Source organism: Lutra lutra, chromosome 13 (assembly GCF_902655055.1).
Source record: "Lutra lutra chromosome 13, mLutLut1.2, whole genome shotgun sequence".
NCBI classification, from domain to species: domain Eukaryota; kingdom Metazoa; phylum Chordata; class Mammalia; order Carnivora; family Mustelidae; genus Lutra; species Lutra lutra.
The window spans coordinates 16,210,405-16,234,419 of record NC_062290.1 but is presented as its reverse complement, the minus strand read 5'-3'; the positions used below and the strand labels follow the sequence as shown (position 1 = coordinate 16,234,419).

The window sequence follows — 24,015 nt, the reverse complement described above, 5'->3', positions numbered from 1 at the left end:
AAAACTTCTTTTTGAGCTGGAGGGAAATGGTGTGCTGCTTCTCGATGCTGGACCTGAGCTTTACTGCTGCTTTGGTTAGCTGCTTTTTCTTCTCTTGGAATACCAACCTCACATAATCCAGGGTCTCTCTGTCTGTCTCTCTTTTCCTTTCTCGGTATAAAATCATGACTGTTACAAATTGAACTGCATAGCTGTATGTCACTAGAGCAACAACATCACAGAAATAGATTTTCTGAATGGATAAACACAATGTGGAGTGTTTACACACGCATACACACAAACGCACACACAGTGGAATACTTAGCCTTAAAGAGGAAAGAAATTCTGACACATGATACAACATGGATGAACCTTGAAGATGTTATGCTAAGTAAAATAGGCACTCATCAAAAGACAAATATTGTGTGATTTCACTTATATGAGATACATAAAGTAGTCCACTTCATAGAAAAAGTAGAATGAAGGTCGTCAGAGGCTGGGAGAGAGGGAAATGAGATGTTATTTAATGAGTATAGAGTTTCAGTGTTGCAGGATGAAAAGTTCTGGAGATTAGTTGCACAAATAGATGAATATACTTAACAATACTAACCTGGACACTTAAAAATAGTTACGATGGGGGGCACTTCGGTGGCTCAGTTGGCTAAGCATCTGCATTTGGCTCTGGTCACAATCCTGGCGTCCCAGGATCAAGTCCCGCTTTGGAATCCCTGCTTAGAGGGGAGTCTGCTTCTCCCTCTGCCTCCTGCTCCACCTGGCTTATGTTCTCTCTCTGACAAATAAATATTAAAAAAAATAGTGCATTTTATCACAGTTAAATGAAAACAAACAAAAACCTATATTATGTGCATTTTATCACAGTGAAATGAAAACAAACAAAAACCCAGAAGTTTTCACGCAAACTCCATAATGGGATGCATCCTGTAATTTGATGAGGGTGATTGAATCTGCTTGCGGCTGGGTTCAGCTACTGCCCAGAATCCGTGGTTTCTAGGGTATGCGGAGTGTGTAGCAATGGATTGCCCTGGAACTTTCTTTTGATGCACTTAGCACCAGAATGTTTGGCAGGTCACCTTGTTGGGGTGGACTAATGCTGCTTTCTCTTTCTTCCATGGGATTTCCATATCTCTGGGGAAGAGGCCCTCAGTTATTTATAGTGCTGATTAACTCTGAGACTGTTGGAGTGCTGTGACCAGTTATGCAGTTGGGAGCAGCGAGAAGTGGTAGTTTTGTTTGGTTTAGGGGTTACATTCTTTTTCTGAGTTTGTAAGCATGTGCCTCTTGAGAGCCTCCTAACCCATTTTGACTGGAAACCAAAAGGTTTTCTTGGTAGTACCGGGAGGTGCCTTCCCCGCACTTTCCCTGTCTGTGTTTGCTCTATGGCCCTGTGCTCTGGTTCTTCAGACGTCCAGGCCTGGATAACCTCTAGCTATCCCAGGATTGCAGTGGTGCTGTGTGTCTTGGCTGCAGAGATCAGCCTGGTGGATTTGGCTGTGCTCTGTTCTACCTCTCTGTAAACTATGTATGGCCGTCACACGGAATTTTCTTCCAGGGACACCTGGGTGTCTCAATCTGTTAAGCGTCCTACTCTTGGTTTTGGCTCAGGTCATGATCTCCAGGTTGTGAGATCAAGCTCTGCTTGGGGTTCTCTTTCTCCCTCTCCCTTCCCATTCCCCCCCCGCCCCCTAGAAAAAGAATTTTCTTCCTGGCAAACTCAAAGCCCAGTGGGAGGAATGACTATGGGCAACCGAAGTTCTCTGTTCAGTTTGCTGATGGTGGATTCAGAGTTTCTTATAATGGTCATTTTTGACATGAGCAAACCACCCGGTCCAGGGGTGGAAACATCCCTGTCTGAGACTTCTGCTTCTGTGTAGGTGTGTGGGGTGACCTTGGAGAAAATACCCTTTCTTGGCATTTTATTCCTCTGCCATGTGTGCAAGATCAACATTCTTTTTATCTTTCCTAGTATTGGAACGTGTTGGGATATGGGCCAGGAGGGCCCCCTTAAATTGCCCATACCAGCTAAAGGGTCAGGGCTAGGCAAAAGTTTCCTTGTGATTAGATCATAGAGCCTGATAAGAACACACCATTTTGGAATGTCTGGCATGCTCTTTATCACTGATTTTCCTTACTTGTAATAAAAAAAAGGGGCAGAATGTAGTAATTAAGTCTCTAGAAGTATCGGCAGCAAGGTGAGAAGGGTAATAAAAGGAATATTTGGAAAAGGTAGTTTTACTGCTGGCTGCATGCCCTTTCGCCTTAGGGAAGCTGCCTCAGTTTCCTTAACTATAAAGCAAATAGCCACCTTTCACTGGCCACCTCCTTCTAAGAGCTCCTAATGTGTTTTGAGGCAGAAATTCCTTTGAAAATCCAATGAAAGCGATAGATCCAGGAGCTCAAAAACTCAAACTCAAAAACCAGGCCTGCTAAGGACTCAGGTTTACTGGTCATTATAAGCCCCGACTAAACATGGCGGCCTACAGTTGGCCGCAGCTGACTATTGCCAAGTTGAAATGCAAGCCAAGTACTGCCAGATTCTGTGCCCCCCTTCTGTGCCAGATTCTTATAGAAAATGCAGATAAAAAGACTCTTTCTTGAATGTGAAACCTTTTGGTTTTTTGCATTTCAGTAGTTGCTTCAGAAGATTTTTAGAAGAACTTTTTTGGTTGAATGCAACACCTTTGTGGTCTAATTTCTTTCTGCCGGTGGGCCATTACTTACTTAAATACAGTAGTCCCTTCTTGTCTTGGTGGTTTTCTGTGGTTTTAGTCAACCACAGTGTGGAAGCAGATGACCCTCCTTCCAGCAAATCATTAAGAAGCCGAGTAGTCTCACACTACATTACCATGCCTTTGTCGTTCAGCTCATCAGCTCACTTCATCTCCTCACACAGGCATTCTAGCATCCCACATCGTCCTGGTCGTAAGGATGAGTACAATACAATAAGATTTTGAGGGAGGGAGACCACATTTACATACCTTATTGTAATTATTATTAGTTATTGTGGTTTATGTATTTATTTATTTCTAAAAGCTCTTATTTATTTATTTGACAGAGAGCACAAGTAAGCAGAGAGGCAGGCAGAGGGTGAGGGAGAAGCAGGCTCCCCTCTGTGCAGGGAGTCCCATGCAGGACTCCATCCCAGGACCCTGGGATCATGACCTGAGCCACCCAGGTGCCCCATGCTTCATTTACAAATTAAACTTTATCATAGGTATGTGGGTCCAGGAAAAAAATATACATAGTATACAATACTATCTGCTCTTTCCAGCATCCACTGGAAGTCTTGGAATGTATCTGCCATGGATTAGGGGGACTATTGTGGTTTTCTGTGATGGGTCAGTCTTTTTCTTTGCCTGTGCTTCTCCCCACTTAAAAATATTTGAGATATAATTCAGATATCCCATAATCCACCTATTTATTTATTTATTTATTTATTTATTTTTAGGTAATCTTCACACCCAGTGTGGGTCTTGAACTCATGACCCTGAGATAAAGAGTCACATGCTCTATCAACTGAGCCATCCAGGCACCCCTAATTCACCTAGTTAAAGTATACAATTTAGTGGCTTTTAATATATTCACAGAATCGTTCATCTATCGCTACAGTCTGTTTTATAACATCTGTCCTCTCTAAAAGAAGCCCCACACCCCTTAGCTGTCAACTCTTTTTCCATCTATCCCCCCCAGCCCTAGGCAACCACTGATCTACCTTCTGCTACTATAGATCTGTCTCTTCCAGGCATCGTATATAGATGGCCACCTACAAGAAGTTTTCCTTTTTATCTGTTTCTTTCATTTATCTTAAGGTTTTCAGAGTTCATCCATGTAGGATTTTTTTTGTATTGCTGCATAATATTCCGTATCACATTTGTCCATCAGTTGATAGACATTTGGGTTGTTTGTGATCTTTGGCTATTATGAATAATGTTTCTGTGGACATTTGTGTATAGGGTTTTGTATGGACCTGCATTTTCATTTCTCTTAGGTAGGTACCCAGAAGTGGAGTTAGTAATTCTATGTTTAGCCTTTTGAGGAACTTCCAGACTGTTTTCCAGAGAGATTGTGCACAAACAGTGTATATGATAGTTTCAGTTTCTCCCCATCCCTTATATGATCTTACTTGTTGAGTATAGTATTCCCATTGGGTGTGAAGAGGTGTCTCATTGTGGTTTAGATTTGCATTTCCCTCATGAGTAATGATGTTGAGGATATTCATGTGTTTATTAGCCATTTGTCTGTCTGTCTTTGGAGAACTGTTGGTTCAGATCCTTAGTGTGGCCCTTATGTTTGACCCAGCTCTTGAGATTTTCTCCTGAGAAACACCGATTTCACATCCACACAAGAGGGAATATGTCCTAAGACCCCCCCTACCATGAGTACCTGAAACTGTGGGAAGTATCAAATCCAAGACCTACATACTGTTTTTTCCTATATGTACACACTTATGGTGTGTACACACTATAGTAAGATAGTAAGGAGAAGACTGTCTGTAGCAAATAATAAACAATTATAAGAATATACTGTAATAAAAGTTGTGTGAATGTGGTCTCTTGCAAAATATCTTCTCTTACCGTCCTCACCCTTCCTGTGATGATGTGAGACGAGGTGAGATAAGGATATCAGCATTGTGACGTAGCATCAGGCTACTATTGATCTTTTGATGATTTGTTACACTGGGGTTGACGGCGGGTCACTGAAACTGGACAAAGGGGGACTGCTGTACACAGTTTTCAGGGGTTCATGACCCTCTTGATATTCTCTGTGAGTCTGAGGATACTCACAGAAAACCTGCTGTATAGCAGGGATTTTTCTGGGCATTTCACATGCTTGATCTTATTCATACTATCTACGAGAGTCCTCATGGGATTCATGTGAGGATCAAATGTCCAGGAAACTGATTTGTAAACCATAAAATAGGGTATAGCTTCAGGGGTTTCTATAAGTGCAAGCTCTGTAGGTAAGTGATAGTGAACTGAAACTGGTAAGGGCATGGACGGAGTTGGGCGGCCATGTTTGAATCCTAGTGTCGCTTTTATGAGCCATTGTGTTTTGGGGCAGTTCAACTTCTCTGACTCTGTTTTCATTTGTAAAATGGAGTTAGTAACCGACCTACTTCCCAGGTCTTCTTGGGCAGTTAACATAATGAAGTACTTGGTGTTGTGCAGGTGGGTACACAGAAAGTGCTGAATACATGGTTACCATGTTGCCGTGGACTGTTTGTGTATCCCAAAATGTGTATGTTGAAGTCCTGATCTGTGCGGTGGTATTCGGAGGTGGAGCCTTTGGGAAGTAATTAGGTCTTAAGGGTAGAGCCCTCACGACAGGGAGGGATGCCTTTATAAGAAGACACAAGGGAGCGATGATCTCTGTCTCTCGTGTGAAAATACAGTCAGAAGGCAACCACTGCAAACCATGAAGACGGCTCACACCAGAACTTGACTGTCTGGGCGCCCTGATTTGGGACTTCTGTTCTCCAGAACTGTAAGAAATAAACATCTGTAGTATAAAGCACCAGTGTATGGTATTCTGTGGTTTGTAGTAGCCCAAACTGACTAAGCCAGCTGCTACTAATACTATCTTGCAGAATGAACTAGGCATATTGTAGTGGAGCAGGTTGGTCTTTGAATATGGAAATATCTTCCTTCTTTCTGGAAAAAATAGGTGTCCTCCATGGATCTTTAAAAGAACCAAGAAGTTTTTGTAAATCAAATCTTAGAATCTTAGGAAAGAGAATTTTACTCCCCTAAGAACATAAGCCCACAGTATACTTCATAGATCCTTGGCCTAGCTCACATAATCCTCTCCAAATTTGTCACTACTGTTAGTGTGTGCTTAGAAGTGATGTAAAAAAAAACAAAGCCACACCCTGCCCACTGCTTCCACATAATCTTTGTCCTTACCTGGCCTAGAGGAACTCAGGATTCCAGGCAATTTTGCTCTGTGACAGGAAGGTCAAGTAAGTAGGCATTGTTATATTAATACAGAGAGGCATGTCCAAAATCTTAAAATTTAAACTTTCTAAAATTTGTTAGAGTCTTTAGGCCAGCAAACTAGGAGAGAATGGTGAATCGGCCTGAGACTTTGTAGAGTGGATCTTTGCTCTTGAATGTAATAAAGACACAAGCCATTCAGGCTCTTACTTTGGTCCCTTGCACTTGTAGCCACTGCCCTTCAGAGGGAAACCACATTCTTGAAAAGCAACTCTTAGAGTGGAGACTTTTCAGACAGAAATTGTATCTTGCTGGCTGGTATTTGGGTTCAGCAAATATGGAGTGTGATAGGCGATAGGTAAGCCCTCTGAGGTCCACTCTGTGGAGTCATCTTGATGTCAGAGTCTATCTTCCAGTTTAGCTAAAGGGAGAAGCTCTGTAGGCTTCAGTTTACCAGAGAGTTCCTGAGAGTTACTGGGATTCCAGTGTCTTGGGAGTTTTGTACTCAGACCTACAGAGTGAGTGAGTGTGTGTGTGTGTGTCTTGGATTTTACTAAAGAAAACATTTTCATTACACTTGTTAAAGAGGGTAAGGAAGATTTTCTTCAAGGGGGTCTCCTGCAGTGGGGGTTTGGCAGTGAGAGACAGGGCTCAACTCCTTGTACAACAACAAGTGGAAATGGATAGTGGGGGAGCGAGGTGGGGGGGTCAGTGAATGGAAAATTACAAGAGAAAAGATCAAAGTCAGAAGGATTCTTGCTAAACCAACTCAACAGGATTCTTGCTGAAGGTAGGCCAGGATGATCAGATACGAAGGGTGGGGGATTTTCACTAACTGACCCAGCAGATTCTTGCTAAAACTGCATTAGCGGGGCCAACCACAAGGCCCAAGGTTATGGCCTAGTCAGAAAAAGGACTCAACTCAGAGCCTGAACCAAGTTTGGTCAAGGCGAGAGTCTTGGTTGGTTTGAGACATGAGGTGGCTAAGGCAGTCTGTTCCTCTTTACATAATACAATCACGAAATACTGTGAGCATTTGAGGGACAGTCTTAAAAGAGAAAAGCTGCTTTTCTTTTGTTTAATCCCCCCTTATAATTGCCTTTTTGGGTTATTTCAAGGTCTTTCCCTTATGGATATAATATATTTCTTCCCGTTTTACAATAGCAGAAGAAATACAGAAGAAATATCCTAATGACTAAAACTCCGTGAAAAGGAAAAGCTGCTCTGTAGTTTGGCTCCTTGGTGACAGAGAATGTGAAAGGCATGGCATGGTAGTTATCTTCCCTTTTCCTTCCTGAATTGCACTGAAAGAACAGTCCGTTTCTAAACAACATTGGAATTTTGAAAATCAAGTGTAACAGCCAGAAAGAGTTGGGAAACTTCATCCTAGCAAATGGCATTTCTCATCTGCCAGCCTCCATTATTAGTTCTCGGCATCCCACTGACACACTCGTGATTCTCAACTTCCAGGACCACACCCATTTTATTAAAACATCATTTTTCTTATGGAATACTAGTGGAATTAGTTACTCTGGATGAGAATTCTTTTCTTCTGAAGAAAACAAAAACCCGGTTGGTAGGCTGCCTTAAATCTTTTAGCTTAAATTAAGATAAAAATCTTAAAGGTTTCTGTCCTTTAAATCAACTTAAACATCTCAAAGATTTCTTTTTAAGAAGCAAGCTGAAAATCTTAGATAAACATCTTAACATTAGGATATAAGAATTAGGGGAGGGATGGGCGCCTGGGTGGCTCAGTTGGTTAAGCGACTGTCTTCAGCTCAGGTCATGATCCTGGAGTCCCGGGATCGAGTCCCACTTCAGGCTCCCAGCTCCACGGGGAGTCTGCTTCTCCCTCTGACCTTCTCCTCGCTCATGCTCTCTCTCACTGTCTCTCTCTCTCTCTCTCTCTCAAATAAATAAAATATATATATAAAAAAAAAAGAATTAGGGGAGGGAACATTCTGAACTGAGAGCTGGCAGAAATCTCTTGGAAAAGAGTCTGCCCAAATTGTACCCCATGCAAACAAGTCTACCCTCATAGATGATCATTGGTCAAATACATTTAGGGGACCAATGGATAATGATTTCTTTCTTCTGGGAAGTACACTATTTGCATGTGTTTATAAAGCCACAAAACATTTTTTCATCCCATGCAATACCTTTGTTCTCTAGGATATACTTAAACTCTGGTAAAGTGTTCGAATGTGTACCCAGAACTCAGGTAGGCATTGGGGATACTACAATCAACAAGACCGTTCCCTGTGTTCTGGGGCTTAGAGTGTAGTCAGTCTAAATGGGTCAGGTTGTACAGTGCCTGGGGGCAAACATCGAAGGCTCGGGCACAGGGAAGGGGATCCTGATTCAGAGAGTTTCTATGAAGGTTTTCATGTTGTCTCTCTTGATGGCAAAAGGGGAGGAGTGGAGAATGTCCTTAGCAGAGAACAGCGTGGAAGTAGTGGGAGAATTCGAAGTTGTTTATTTGGAATGTAGAGATTGAAGTAGGGAGAGGGAAGAGATGAAGGGAGAGAGGGAGCAGCTCAGATGTGGTGGGCAGTGGGCTACACACATGGTGAAGGACTTTTGAACATTCCTGTTGACCTTGGGAGAACCACTGAAAGGCTTTAGGTGAGCATGACCTGTTTACTGTTTCACTTTAAGAAGTCTATAGGCTTGGGATGCCTGGGTTAGGCGTCTGCCTTTGGCTCAGGTCCTGATCCCAGGGTTCTGGGATCAAGTCCCATATGAGGCTGCCCCCGGCTCTGTAGGGAGTCTTTTCCCTCTCCCTCTGTCTGCCACTCCCCCTGCTTGTACTCTTGCTCACTTGCTCTCCCAGGCTCTCTCTCTGGCAAATAAATAGGCAAAATCTTAAAAACCAAAACCAAACCAAAACAAAACACAACAACAACAACAAAAAAAAACCCTATAGGCTTTGCTGCAGAGAATGGATCGGAGAAGGGAAATCTGGAAGCCAAAGACCGAAGGGAGTCCATCTAGCCAAGGATTCATGGTGACTTTAGGATCCTGGCGATATAAATGCAGAGGTGGGCAGATGCAAGAGATATTTAAGAAATAGATACTAAGAAATAGAATCAATAGGTCATGATGGTTGACTGGGAAGTAAGGATGGGGAGGAATGAACGATGATGCTCTGGTTTCCCACTTGGACTCCTCGGTATACGGTCGAGCACTTGGGGAAGGCAGGTGGGGGATAGGTTTGGTGGGGGAAATAAGGGATACAGATGTGGACAGGTTAATGTAGTAGCACAATCCTTTGTTCCCTTTTAAACCTGGTGAGGTCACTAAGATGGGTTTTATATATCCCGACACCAAATTGCATACCATGAATGGACTGCCATAGTCAACAGGTGACAAAAACAGCCCCCCACCCCGCCCCATACTCTATCTCCTCCTTCTGTCCTTTCTCTGCTGTAACCCATGACTTCTCAAAGATGTGACTTCCATAGATTACAATCAGCAAACCAGTACTCTCGTCACTGAAGTCCTTTGAAGTCTGGTCTTCAGTTGTCTCGCTGCTATTCAAATTTTCACATATTTTCAAAGTTCTCTCAGAAATACTTTATAATTTCTCAACATTAAAGCCATTTTGGATGTTTGAGATTCTTGTTCCTTGGGCAAGTGCGTTTTTCGGTATTTTATTTTACAACTATTTTTACATTGAAGGAATCTGGTCACTTCAAATTTTTATTTGGAAAGAAGTTGAGTATTAATAATAAAAAATACTGTATACAGTGTATCCTCAGTGTATACACAGAGTATATTCTCTAACGTTTTCTCTAGTTTCTCTAATATTCTCTACAGTGTAGTCTCTAACATTTAAGAGTTGTTAGTAACTCAAACCTTTTGCTTATAAATTGGCACACCTTCAATGAAGGGCAATGTGGCAGTATTTGAATTCACTCAGACATTTTACTGGTAGGTTTTTATCTGATAGATACACATGTACGTGAAAGCTATGGTGTACGGATTTTAGCTAAATAAATTATGGGACTTCCATACAAAGGGATACTGGTCAGCCCCCCCCAAAGAATGAAGGAACTCTATGTGTATAAATATATAAGAATGTCCAAATTGTTAGTGAAGAAAAGGCAAGGTGCAGAACAATGTGTATAATATACCTCTATGTAAAAAATTATTTTTTGGTATATGCTTATAAATGCATAGATTATCTTTGGAAGAACACATAACAACGTGTAACAGGTTCCTTTGGGGAAGGGAAATGGGATGTCTGGAATACAGGAGTAGGAGGAAGAGTTCATTTCTCCCTGTATCATCTACTATACCTTGTCCATTTTATACCACTTTCAAAGTTATCTATTAAAAAAAGAAATGTTGCTGAGTCCTGGCTTAGGTGTTCCACAAGTGATGGAGTGAAGGCTTATAATACAAGGACCAACACTATAGTAAATCTTGTTTGTTTTTTGCTATGTGGCAGTTAGGCACACAGTCGTAAAAGGTTTACCTGAAGTGATTATAATTAATTCTTTTTAAAAATAAAAGTGCCTATTTCTAGGTGCATCTAAAGGAATGCTCTTGAGAGTTTACAGCTGGACAGGTGGACATTTGTCTGACAACCTCTGAGGGTCAATCACCCAGGAATAAAAAGATTTCTTGAGTTTGCTGATAGAGATTTCTGACAGGCTGGCAAAGAAAGTGCATTTACTGTATACCTTGCCCTAGCAGTCCAACCGCCCAGTGATCTCCAGTTACATTTGCTCTTCTACTTTACCCTGATTTCCTATTTGCTTAGTGTGGGTGTCTGCAGACCCATAGAGGAACACATTTTTAGGTTAGTGTATCGGGGACATCCTTGGAATTTTGCGTGGCAGTTTGCTCCAAAGCCTATCCAGTGGGATCCTACTGGCGTTCTCCGTGTATCTTAATTTGGGTGGATCCTCTGTTGAGAGAGTATCCCTATGCTTTGTGATTCGTAGAACTTATGGTGTATGGCGTATTGTGCTGTTGTACTCTGAAGGGCTAGTAATGAAAAGGGAAAGTACGATTACACAGGCTTATCTCCTATCTCCCATCTTCTCCCTTGATAAGAGGGGCAAAGGAGAATGCTGAGGTTTGCAGCCTTCAGGGTGACGTGGGCTGACTTCTGATCTGTACATACATAATGGGGTCTTGGGCAAAATTAAAAGAAGGAAACGTTTGTCATCCTCTCCTTGCCTCTATCAGGAGAGGAAGCATTTTCTTCCAGGTTGAGCCTTCCTCCTCTGCTGTTCATACCTTTTTTTTCACCTAACCCCTACCCCCACCCCCAGAAGTCTCTAAAGTCATTTCATTCTCTCTTGTATTTTCTCCCTTTATTGACTTCTCTCTTACCTGCAAACAAGGTCTAGGCCTTCTCAACATAATATAAGGGTTCTTTCAACTTTGCCTCTTAAACATCTTGCAGAAGAGCTCCAGAATTGGTGTTTGGTAGAACCTGCTCCTCCTCCATTAAGAGGTAGTAATAATTGTACCCGTCCCACAGTCGTGAATATTACTGTAGCTAAAGTACATAAAGCACTTAGCACAGCCTTTGGCAGGCTTACACACATGATGGCTTTTGCTTTATATTGTTGAGTTAGTGGCTGGTCTTAATACTGTTTTCCCAAGGGTATATTACACTAGCTGCCTCCTGTTTTGCAGCGTATTTCCTTTTTTTTTTTTTTTAATAGAGTTTATTCTATGTTTTTATTTTTTTTAAAGTAGGCCTCACACCCAACGTGGAGCCCAATGTGGGGCTTGAACTCCTAACCCTGAGATCAAGACCTGAGGTCAAGAGATTGAGTCAGACGCTTAACCAACTGAGCCGCTCATGTGCCCCTGCAACCTATTTCCTAAATCTCTCTCAATCTGCTCAGTGATCATGGCCAAAATTGCCATTCTGCTTCCTTCTTTCCTTCCTTCCCTCCTTCCTTTGATTTTATTTATTTGGCAGAGAGAGAGAACAGCAGGGGGATTGAAAGGGAGAAGCAGGCTCCCTGCTCTTGGGGCTTGATCCCAAGACCCTGAGACCATGACCCTAGCCAAAGGCAGACAGCCAACCGATGGAGCCACCCAGGTGCCTCTCTCATTTTCTTGTCAGTATTAAACTTCTTCGCTTTTCTTTGAAACATCCTACTTTCATAATCACATTTTAAAAAAATTTTTTATTTAAGAGAGAAACTTGCTCTGTTCTCTACTTCAGGTATCATGTCACCATCCTGTTAGGAACTCTTTGTTCTCTCCTGAACTCTTTTGCACTGTATGTTTAGCTGTTTCCAAAAGTTCTTGGCTCTTTCATTTTCTCTGTTCTCTGCTCCCCAGTGACCTCATGGCTTTTACCAGAAGTGTTGTCTGAATTCTCTTCCAGGCTGAAATCTCTGCATTTCTAACCCCTGTGGCATTCTATCACCACCTCCCAAAACCTTTGTCATCTTTCAAGGACTTTCCTAAGTCTCTTGTCCTCCTTGAAGCCTTCCCAGATACCTGCAGGCAGAGGGATTTCTGCTTCCAAGGAGCCCCACATACTTTTTTCTCCTTCGGTGTTGGTCTTTGGGACACAGTTTTACTTGTTTTTATTAGTATAATATATACCAACCAAAGTATTTCTGAATGAATGAATAAATGAATGAATTATGCTATTATTCTTAGAGATACTGATATTTTAAAGGAAGAATGGATAAACAGATAAAATATATGCTACCTATGGGTTCTGAAGGGCTGATCTCCCACTGCAAAGATGCAGTGACATCTTTGGGATGGAGAATTTGGTAGGTGCTAAAGTCAGCCATATAGTTAGAAATGAATACAGTTATCAAAATATCTTTCAAAAGTATCTCCATTGCTCATAAAGTATTGTATATGAAGATTTGATCTCTAATTGATTTCTCTATGTTGGAAAAAAAAAAGATAAAAACTTTATGAATCTTAATATTTTTCATGAAAAGTATATATGTTGACTAATAGGTAAATAGATTTATTACTGTTATTTAAAATGGGGCACCTAGGTGGCTCAGTGGGTTAAGCCTCTGCCTTCGGCTCAGGTCATAATCTCAGGGTCCTGGGACCGAGCCCCACATTGGGCTCTCTGCTCCACGCCCCCCTCCTGCCTCTCTGCCTGCTTGTGATCTCTCTGTCAAATAAATGAATGAATAAAAATCTTAAAAAATAAAATAAAATGAACTAATGAGTAAATATCTTAAAAAGTCCCAGTTCTAAATTCTGGTACATAAAGGTTGGTAGATCTACTCGTAAAAATGAAAGCTTTTTGGAGGTCCTTGGTAATGAATATGAAGGGGTTCCATGCTCCAAAAGTTTGAGAACTGATGCTCTTGGAAATTGTGTACTTCTGAACTTAAAATCATATTGAAGTTGATCACACTTAGTTTTTTTTTTTTCTTTCTTCTCATGCTTCTTTTACCTCTTACTCCTTTAGCAAAAATTTTAAATTCATCCAAGTTAAATGTGTGGTAGGTGTCCCTACTGAACTTCAGGAAGTGAAATCCTATTGCAATGTTCTTTGTGCTGTGCTGCACATATATAAACCTTACTCTGGATGATCTAAATAAAATTGCCTTTAATCTGTAATTCCAAATAAAGGTGTTCTTGTCCCATAATATGGTGGGTTTCCTAAAAGTCTATTATTTAAGAGGATAGCTTCACTAATAACAACACTTGTAAAGGAGTATAGCTTTACTCCAAGAAAAGGCTTTTTAGACTATGTAGCTCACTCAGATGAAGTTCTAATCAAGTTTTAGATAATTAAACAGGATATTTGGAGCATAATTTAAGACCATCTGGGTACATGGGTAACAAGTTCATGGCTATTTTGCTACTTGGAAATTGGAGAGCACTGATTATGTTAGAGGATTCCTTTTCCTTTGGTGCCCTGGTTCTTGGTCACACCCCTTCGAAGAATGAAGAGGTAGACCAGATGGAGAGTGGTGGGCAGCAAAGCAAAGGTTATTGAGCGATAGGCACAAAGCTCCTGGAAAGGGAGGGGAACTGAGAAGGTTGCCACCATAGTTTCTAAGTCTAGGGGTTTTTATGGGCTGGTTGGCAGGCTGCTTTAATTTGATGAACCTTTCATGAGCCTGTCACCCAATCAGCTTTTTATCGTGTACGTGTCATGTTCCTGGCATGTGGGAACGAGTAGAGGCCTCCTTCCAGGGTGATGTAAAATCTTTTCAAGGATGGTTTCCTCTTAGGGAAGGGGCCGTTGTCACTGACTGCCTTTCTTCCAATTATCCTTCAATAATTTCATCTGATTTGAAAATCTTAACAGATTAGAGTAGTTATGTAACAAATAGGCCCGGCATTCAGTTAAATTCTGTATGTTACTATCCAGGGACAGCTGTAAAGAATACACATAAATGAACTTCTATTTCTTTTCCCTTTTTAACAAAATGATTTAACATGATCAGAGATTATAAACATTTTATTTGCATGTTTTATTCCCCAAGGGAACTGGATAAAGCTGAAGCCTGTGCCACAACAGAGGAAAGGATGTCCTAATTGTGTTAGTGCGGACATAATGGGGACTTTGACCAGTTTGGGAAGGGGCAGGATTGAGTAAGACATCAGTTTAGTTTGAACCTTTATGATATGCTCTATTTGGCGGGTCACTGTTGAGTTCTTCCAATTCCCCATTATTCTCCATGGAGAATTCATAAATGTTTTACTCATGTGCTTATGAGTTTATATAACATAGACGTTCGTTTTGAAGTTCTAAATGCCTTTGCTTGACAAGACAGGAAATGAAAATGTCAGCTAAAGAGGAGAATTGGCATTTTAGGAGGTTTTGAGTTATTTAATTGACATTCCATTTTTAATGATGCTACCAAAATAACAACAACAACAAAAAAAATAATCATTACCGGCAAAAATAGTGCTCACTTTTTTCTACCTCAAAAGAAGAAAACATGTAAGATTATTTTTTATGAAGTCGGCCTAAATGCTCCCTGCTGGAAAGAGTACTCACTGAAAGTGAGATCAACTTGGGGCAGTGTTAGCGAACCAGATCCTTGGGTTTAGGTTATTATAGGTTTGCCCGAGACCATTAATCTTGCGTCAAGGGAGTCAGATGAACTATCCCTATAGGATGTGGGCAGAACCAACCCCACAGGAGACCCTGAGTGAACTCCTCCGGTGGATGGACTTGTTTGCCCTGAAGCGGTTCCCCTGAGCCAAGAGATGGCGCAAGTCTATCCACCTGTGACTCAGTTTGAAGAGGCCCTTGCTCCAGAGGAGAAGCTGTATAGAGGAGACACCAGATGTCCATCTGGAGTCTGAAAACACTGCTTCTCTGCTTGGTCTGTTTTGGTGCCTCCCTGCGTATTGTAGATTCAAGATAACTAATCCAACACTTTATCCTAACGTAGATTATAACTTTAAGAGAAAAACAACTGTTGTGTAATTAAGCATTGTTCGTGCTATGATATGTAGAAGATAGTGTGTGGGAAACATCAAAAGGGGAGTAAGTAGTCCGCTTCACTTGGAAAAGTATTTGTTACACATTAGATTTTTTTAAGTACAAAAGAATTTTAAAAAAGAAAACAAATGACCGATAATCTGTGCGTCCCTTCACCCCCGATCACCCAGCCCTCTGGATGTTAAGAAAGCAATTCATGCATACTTGTAGGATTTTTTTTTTTTTTTTAATTAAGGAATACCTCTAAAACTATGCCTTCTCAGAGATTCCCCTAAGAGAGAATCTCTTCTCTGGAAGATCTGAAAAGCCATAGTATAGAAAACTTCCAGGGAGGGGAAGGATTTGTTTTTGAACATTTCTGTGCTGTTGGCTACCCTCACCTCAGGCCTGGGATTGTAAGTAAAATCTGATTATGTTATAGGGTGAGCCACACACTGAGCCTGAGACCAGCAGTTTCCCTTTTTTGTCCTCTGCCTTTCCCTCCTCCGAATAATACTGACAATCAGCAAGCACCTCCTCTCACTCTGTGGTGTGTTGTGTGTGTGTGTGTGTGTATACACACGTATACATACAAATATCTATATCTATATAATGTATATACGTTATATAGATATACATTATATATATATGTATATATACATATATAATATATATACACACACCCAGTTTTGTAGGCTGCCGTGATGGCAGCAGAAATGGCATAATCTCCACTGTCAACCACAATCCATGACCATTTTCTGCCCCACGTGGTAGAAGCCAGCCCACTGGGCATTTGTCCTCAATAGATTTGGGCTATTGAATTAAAACCAACAAACATTTGTTTTCTAGTTGTTCTCTGTTGTCCTAAACATGGGAGCCTCTTCTACATGTGCTTTAGAATATATTGAAAAGGCTACCACAATGAGGTAGAGGGGGGGGGGAAGTAAGATTCAAAATTGGGAATTGTCTGAAACGCTTTCAAATTCAGCCTGTTTTTCTTTTCCTGTAGTATTGAGATAAGATCCGAGAGTTGCCGAAGCAGAGTTTCCATGTTCTTATTATGGCTCAGGCTTCCTGTTTACACCTTTGAAGGGAAAATTGTGTTCATGGATTCCTGAAGTTCTAGTCTAGGTGTGTTCATTTTGTTGTTCATTCAGTAATGATTGGGCTGGGCCCTGGGGCAGCAGAAGTGACTGGCACAGGGCCTGTGGGTGCTGGAGTCCAGTGGGGAAAGTGGACCTGCAGAAGTCATTCATTTCTAGTATGAGAGGTCCCAGGAGGAGGATTTGGAGGTCAGGAAGTATTTTTTTTTTTTTTTAAGATTTTATTTATTTATTTGACAGAGAGAAATCACAAGTAGGCAGAGAGGCAGGCAGAGAGAGAGGAGGAAGCAGGCTCCCTGCTGAGCAGAAAGCCCGATGCGGGGCTCGAACCCAGGACCTGGGATCATGACCTGAGCCGAAGGCAGCAGCTTAACCCACTGAGCCACCCAGGCGCCCCAGGAAGTATTTTTTAGGGAAAAAAAAAAATACATCAAAGTTAAGTTCCCTGGCCACCCACCAAAACCTAATTTTTCTTTCTTTTTGATATACTACTAATAATAGCTAAGCTTTATAGCCTTAGTAAGTCCCAGGGAGAATTCTAAGCCTTTAATTTATCTATTCCTTTCAACAGAGCTATGAGGTATTATTATTGCTGTTATCTCCATTTTTAATATATAAGCAAACAGGAATGAAGAAATTAGTTTGCTCAGATAGTCCTACCGGATGTCTAGTCTTGTAAAGAAATGAATGACAGCACACCTGCTTAATTTGTGTCCTATATGAGAGACCCGTTTTTGAGATTTTAATTTATTTTTTATATATTTTTAAGTAATTTTTATTTATTTGTTTGACGGCACAAGCAGGCAGAGTAGCAGGGAGAGGGAGGGTAAGAAGTAGGTTCCCAGTGAGCAGAGAGCCTGATGTGGTCTTCCATCCCATTCAGACCATGATCTGAGCTGAAGGCAGCCACTTTACCAACTGAGCTACCCAGGCGCCCCTGGAGCTCCTTTTTAATAGTTAATTTGTGTACATGCAGTTTAATGATGTCAATTCATTATCTGTTTCCTTCTTTGTATTCCAAGTTCCGTCAGAGCCAACATCTTTTCTTAACTGCCGTAGTATTCCCAGCATGCAGCTTGGCCTATCCGGTATATTGGTTGAATGAATTCAGCATGAAGAACTCTTTGAGAACATACGAATTCCCCTGTCACCCTTTTTCTCAGTGCTTTGCAAAAATTAGGGACTTAATTAATCTTGGCAGAATGAATAAATGAAATTGTTAGTTTTTGAAGAGGGGATAGGGCTTACCAGTTCCAAAAGATTGTGTCATTTTCTTATTATAATAAGTACATTTTGAGTTTACTTTGTTTAGTTCATTCCAAGTTTTGTGACTCTGAATTTTTCCAAGTTTGTATGTTTTCAGTGCTTTCCCAATTTAGCAAATGTCTTTTAAAAAACTGCTGACTATGCAAAAGGGTTAAGAGGTAGAATGATTTTAAGATAAACTGAGTTTGATTTGGGAAGTTTTCCTTGTTTATAGTTATGTTCAAAATGCACAGGAACCAATCAGTCAGTGCCCCTCCCCCCTTTTTGCTTAACAAGATCTGGATTCTGTTTATATACAGTTATATTCAGTAGTCAACACTTAGGTTTAAGGTTGGTGAATATTGAACAAAATCCATGAGTTTAATATTAAAGTATACAGAGGATTCCATAAATGCCTCATTTATAATTGTGGGAGAAGAAAAACTTTGCTCTTTTAGGTTTGATGGCTGGGTCTGTGAAGTAAACTGACAAGAAAAATACACAAGTTTATTAATTTTTAATATTGTGGTCATGACAACATCCCAGAAAAACAGAAGTAAATACCCCAGACATGATGATATTTGGGGATTTACATACTGTCTTAATAGGGGAAAGGTTGGGAGATGTAGGCAATTTCGAAGAGAGTAAACGATTTTTAGAAAAGATGAAGGGGATCTTAGAAGAATAGGTGGGAGATACGATAGTTAGTGACCAGGTTTGTCTGGGTGCGGTATTGACTTCTCCTCCCTTCTCTTGAGATAAGAGTCAATCCTTTTGGGCTGATGAAACTTCCAGGGATTTATGACAGTCGAGATCCTCTTGGAAGATCTGTCTTTAGGCAGATAAAGAGAGTTCAGAGGAAGCCTCTCACTACATCTGCTGTTTTTCAAGTGCCTACAGCTCAAAATCACCTCTACACCAAAGCAGCATGTTATAGGGCGGCATGTCCTGAACATCTGGCACCTGAGGACGGTGTGATAAGGAAGTGGCACAGCTGGGACACAGATTGATTTGTAACCCCTTGTCTGGTGCCAGGCATTCCCTGGGACTGTAGGACGAGAACAGGTGTCCTAGGTGGGGACTGCCCTGCCATGGAGCTTAAGAAAGCCCCCTTGCAGGTTCCCATGCACCACCCTTTCGCCACTGCTGTAACACCTGTGTTTAAAAAGTTGTATCTGGGGGGCGCCTGGGTGGCTCAGTGGGTTAAGCCGCTGCCTTCGGCTCAGGTCATGATCTCAGGGTCCTGGGATCGAGTCCCGCATTGGGCTCTCTGCTCAGCAGGGAGCCTGCTTCCCTCTCTCTCTCTCTCTCTCTGCCTGCCTCTCTGTCTACTTGTGATCTCTCTCTGTCAAATAAATAAATAAAATCTTTTAAAAAAAAAGTTGTATCTGTATTTATATTTTTATACCATACAGAGCTAAAATATTTTCATATTATAAGAAGGCCAAGCTCATCCGTTGGTTGGGGTGTATTGTGGGTCAAGTCTCCTCTGCTTCTGGACTTCTGCTTATGGAAGAGCTTGGCTATGACTTGTATGTTGTGTAGTAGAGTGGGGGAGAGACTTTATTAAGAGGATGAGCAAGGACCAGTGTCCCACCTGGATTCAGGAAGGGTCGGGGTGGTGCAGATTGAAGCAGCACAGTCTGTGGTAAACCATGCTTACAGAATGTGTATCAGGTTGTCTATCCAGTTAGGAGGTAAACTGAGGCAGACTGTATTTTATTCCAGAATTTATTTGAATTTATTCCAGAGGAGCGAAAGAATTACAGTTCAGGAAAACACTGGGGCAAGCTACATGTGAGTCCATTGAAGGCTTGGGGTGGTTTATATTTACCAGCGAGGAGTGTGAGAGGGGAAAGTCCAGCTAGGGTCCAGGCTGTAAGTTCATTGGCTTGAGGATGGAGAGAGATTCTTGGCAAATGTTCGCTGCTCAGGAGGTAAGTCTCAGTCTTCTGGAAATAAGGCATTTCCTGGAAATCAGTGTCTCAGTTTTTAAGTTCTCTTCTGCTGAGGGTACATGTGTGAGATTCTACTTTTCATATCCTCCAGGTCCTAGTTTTAGAGGAAATCCTTTCACAGAATCTTAATGAGGTTCCAGCTTCCATCTTAACCAAAGTGCGACTTTATATGTGAGAATTTTGAAATTTGAGAGCTTGAAATTCACCCTGTAGGACTATGGCACAAGGTTTTAGAGTGACTTAGCAGAATTAAGGGAATGCTTTAGTTATAACATGACTTCCTTCCTAGAGTTTTGTGCATTTATGGACATTTTGATGAAAATGAGACTATAGATGTATTAATTTTGTGAATGTTTTTGTGTTCACATTTGGTTCATTTGTGTCTGTGATGTGTGTGATAGAAGCCAATAAATGCTTAGCCTATTTGGGGTTGATCTTGGCATTTGAATTCATCTTGATGATATTTGAATATATCTTGTCTACCTGAACTACTGTGGTTACATTGGCTTTCTCACTTAATTATAATGTAAAAATAACTACACTTTTTCTTTAGTCCCAGAAATCCTGGATTGAAGGAGTGTTCAACAAGAGAGAATGTAACAAAATCATACCTAGCTCAAAAGACCCTCACAGGTACAATTTTTAATTATATTTTTTCATTTTAAAACAACACTATTTCTAGGGACTGTTTGGGGAAACAGTCCCCAGTGAATTGTCTAGAGGATTTGATCATACCTGTGAAGTTAGCATTTATTTATTTCTAATCAATATTTGTCTTTATAAAAATAATATATGATTGGGGCGCCTGGGTGGCTCAGTGGGTTAAAGCCGCTGCCTTCGGCTCAGGTCATGATCCCAGGTCCTGGGTTCAAGCCCCACATTGGGCTTTCTGCTCAGCAGGGAGCCTGCTTCCTCCTCTCTCTCTGCCTGCCTCTCTGCTTACTTGTGATTTCTCTCTGTCAAATAAATAAATAAAAACTTTAAAAAAAATAATAATATATGATTATTGTAGACAAACTGGTACGATCAGGGACCTTGTCAGTTTCGTACCTGACTGCAAGCCCAGAGCCTATGACAGTGCCTGCTGTGTGGAAGGCTACTGATAGACATCTGTTTAATGACTTACTGAGGTATAAAAAAGAAAAAATTGATCATAATGACATCACTGGGATGGAGCCACTGTTAATTTTGTGGTGATTTTCATGTCTTTAATGCTCCTGTTTCTTTTAGTGGAAGAATAGAAATTAGGGAGTATTATCCTACGTGAAATAAGTCAGTCAGAGAAAGACAAATACCATATGATTTCATTCTCATGTGGAATTTAAGAAACAAAGCAAATGAGCAAAGGGGGGAAAAAAAGAAACCAAGAAACAGATTCTTAACTATAGTGAACAGATTGGTGGTTACCGGAGGGGAGGTGGATGGGGGCATGGGTTAAATAGGTGAAGCGGATTAAGATGCTCTTCTCAGGATGAGCACTGAGTACTGTACAGAATTGTTGGATCACTATATTGTATACCTAAAACTAACATGATACTGTGTGTTAACTATACTGTAATTAAAATTTTAAAAATTTAATTAAAAAAAGGTATTAGGGAAATATCTAGTGCTGTATCCATTCCACCATTCCATTCCCCACAACTTCTGAATACTGAATATTCAAAATATTGTGAATATGTCTTATCCCCAACTCAAGCATTTTTGGAAAATTGTGACAACAGTGACAGTTTGGGATATTTTAGGACACTGTGTTCAGATTATGCGGACAAGGGGCGCCTGGGTGGCTCAGTGAGTTAAAGGCTCTGCCTTCAGCTCAGGTCATGATCCCAGGGTCCTGGGATCAAGTCCTGCATCGGGCTCTCTGCTCAGCAGGGAGCCTGCTTTCTCCTCTCTCTCCCTCTGCCTGCCTCTCTGCCTACTTGTAATCTTTGTCTGTCAAAAAAAAAAAAAAAAAAAAAAAAGATTATGCGGACAATTCCACGTTTCCCGTAAAGTCTTTTTGCTTGAGCAGATAATGGATAACAGAATGGAATGACTTGAGTTTGACTGCTCTGAGTTGTTGAGAACCCTTTGGAAGCTCTACTTGTAGAACAAAGTTCAAAACAGCAGCCAGTGAACGATAGGAGAATAAAGGGCTATGGAAAATTCCCCAGGGTAACTGGGTTCCTGAAATTAAGATTGGGTGGCATTGCCCTTGGAGAGTAGAAATTAAAAGGGAAAAATAAAAGAGCAGTATTTTAATTAGGGGGACCACTCTATTTTTAGGCTCTTTTTAGCATTTGACCTTATATTCATTTAAAGTTTAGAAATCACAGTTGTATGCTTATGAAGGGTAGCATGGTGAGGTCACTGAAATTCTTGTTCTTTGGGGATGACTAAAAAGTGTTCCTTGCTTTTGTTAAATATTTACTAGCCCTACCCTCACTGAATTACCTGGGGTTTGTAAGCCCCATGATTGGAAGTTCTCTTTTTGCCCCCTGATAAAATGTTTACAGAATGGCAGGGTAAACTCATTTTTTTCCCTTCATCTTTTACGGTATCTTGTAATGTGATGGTGGCTACAATGGAAGTAAGACTGAGCTCACACAGTCCTTCTGTTTCTGTAATGGAATCATAATTATAATCATCTTCATAATCTTAAGCGTCATGAAATGTGATAACCTATAGGCCATTAGTTCACAGACTCAAGAATATTGACGATTATAATTTCATATTATGGAATGGTCCAAGATCTGCATTATATGGAAAAAGGTTGTCTTTATGTGATTGTGAAAAAAAATTATTGGATGGTTACGGATCTTGCTATGCCATTCTTTTTCTTAGATCCCAGTAAGAATCTCAAAATTGTAGCTTTTATGAATTTTTCTTCTTGATGGTGCAGAAGAAAAAGGTGGTAGTTTGTGATTTTAAATTTAGATAAAAGTTGATCTTTTATCAGTTATTTTTATGGTTCCTAATAAGAAACAGATATGATAGATTTGATTACAATGCCTTTTTCCTTCTTATTTTGAAATTGTTGTTGAAGTGAAGCTTCTGAGAAAAGATAGTCCCAAAAGGCTAGGATGGGAATAAATGAAAGGCCTAAGTATTTGTTTCTGAATAATGTAGAATAACCCTGATTCTTTGAATGCTGTCCTTTCTTGCATTGTTTTAGCTAGTATTCTCTTCTAGTTAAAACTTCTTTATACCTAAAATATGACCTTTGATGATCACGATGATCCCCTCACTTCAGAAGGTTCTTTTGAATCATGAAAAGAAAGATTAATAAGGATAATACTTATAATCATACCAACTGTCTTTTGATTTGATAATGTTTTATGGTTTTAAAATAGTATCTATATTATATTATAACTAATATATAATATATATTTAATATATAAACAGTATACCATTATATATTAAATATGATTATATGTCTATATATTATATATTTATAAATATATGAACATATTTTTTGAATTCTCAGAATTCTCAAGAATTCTGTCACCTTCATAGTGTAATGAAAATAACAGCCACCAATAGTATATATACTGCAATGTACCACTGTGAGACACATTACACACATCATCTCGGGTAATCCTGTTAATAACCTTACAGGCCAGATACTACTTCGAAATGTGGAAACAGTGCTTAGAGAAATTGTTAAATACATGAGATTTCAATCCAGGTATTTAGGTTCCAAATTCCGCATTCTGTTGATTAGGTCATGGTTGCTGCAGTGTAATTTGGAAAACAACATATGGGACTATTTGTGAAGTGACATAGGAAGTACTCAGCAAACCCCAACTTTTTTTTTTAAAAGATTTTATTTATTTATTCGACACAGAGAGAGAGATCACAAGTAGGCAGAGAGGCAGGCAGAGAGAGGGGGAGGCAGGCTCACTGCTGAGCAGAGAGCCCGATGCGGGGCTCGATCCCAGGATCCTGAGATCACGACCTGAGCCGAAGGCAGAGGCTTTAACCCACTGAGCCACCCAGGCGCCCCAGCAAACCCTGATTTTTAGACCAGGGAAAATAACAGGTATTTATGGCACAAGCATTGAATATACGTTCAGATATATCACTAACCTAACAGAGGTTTTGTGTTTTTAATTTAGATGTACTGCAGGATGCCAGGTCTGCCAGAATTTAATCAGGTAAGACTTAGATAAATAAGATTTCTTTTAATATTTAGGCACTCTGTTTAAAACTTATTGAGACAGCTTTCTTACAACTTGAATGGCCTCAATGAAAGGGCTTTATTGGTGTATCCTATTTACCTTGCCAAAGGAAGGTTTTTGTTTAGATTTATTTATTTGAGAGCTAGAGCATGAGCTGGGGGGGTGGAGCAGAGGAAGAGGGAGAAAAAAGTGGGTTGTCCCCACCCCGACCCCAAGCGG

General features: G+C 40.5%; 1 protein-coding gene across 7 annotated transcripts in view; it reads left to right on the top strand.

Annotated features, from left to right (window-relative positions):
- Positions 1–24,015, top strand: part of TRPM6 (transient receptor potential cation channel subfamily M member 6) — a 169,778-nt gene that overhangs the window by 29,642 nt on the left and 116,121 nt on the right. For all 7 annotated transcript variants that reach the window (XR_007122282.1, XM_047700123.1, XM_047700122.1 and 4 more), the window contains 2 exons: positions 20,190–20,269; positions 23,734–23,772. Coding sequence is in view for 5 of the 7 variants with exons in the window: in XM_047700123.1 (XP_047556079.1) it covers positions 20,190–20,269; positions 23,734–23,772 (119 nt within the window). In the remaining 2 variants the exon portion in view is untranslated. Of the gene's footprint in view, positions 1–20,189; positions 20,270–23,733; positions 23,773–24,015 lie in introns of those variants that run through there.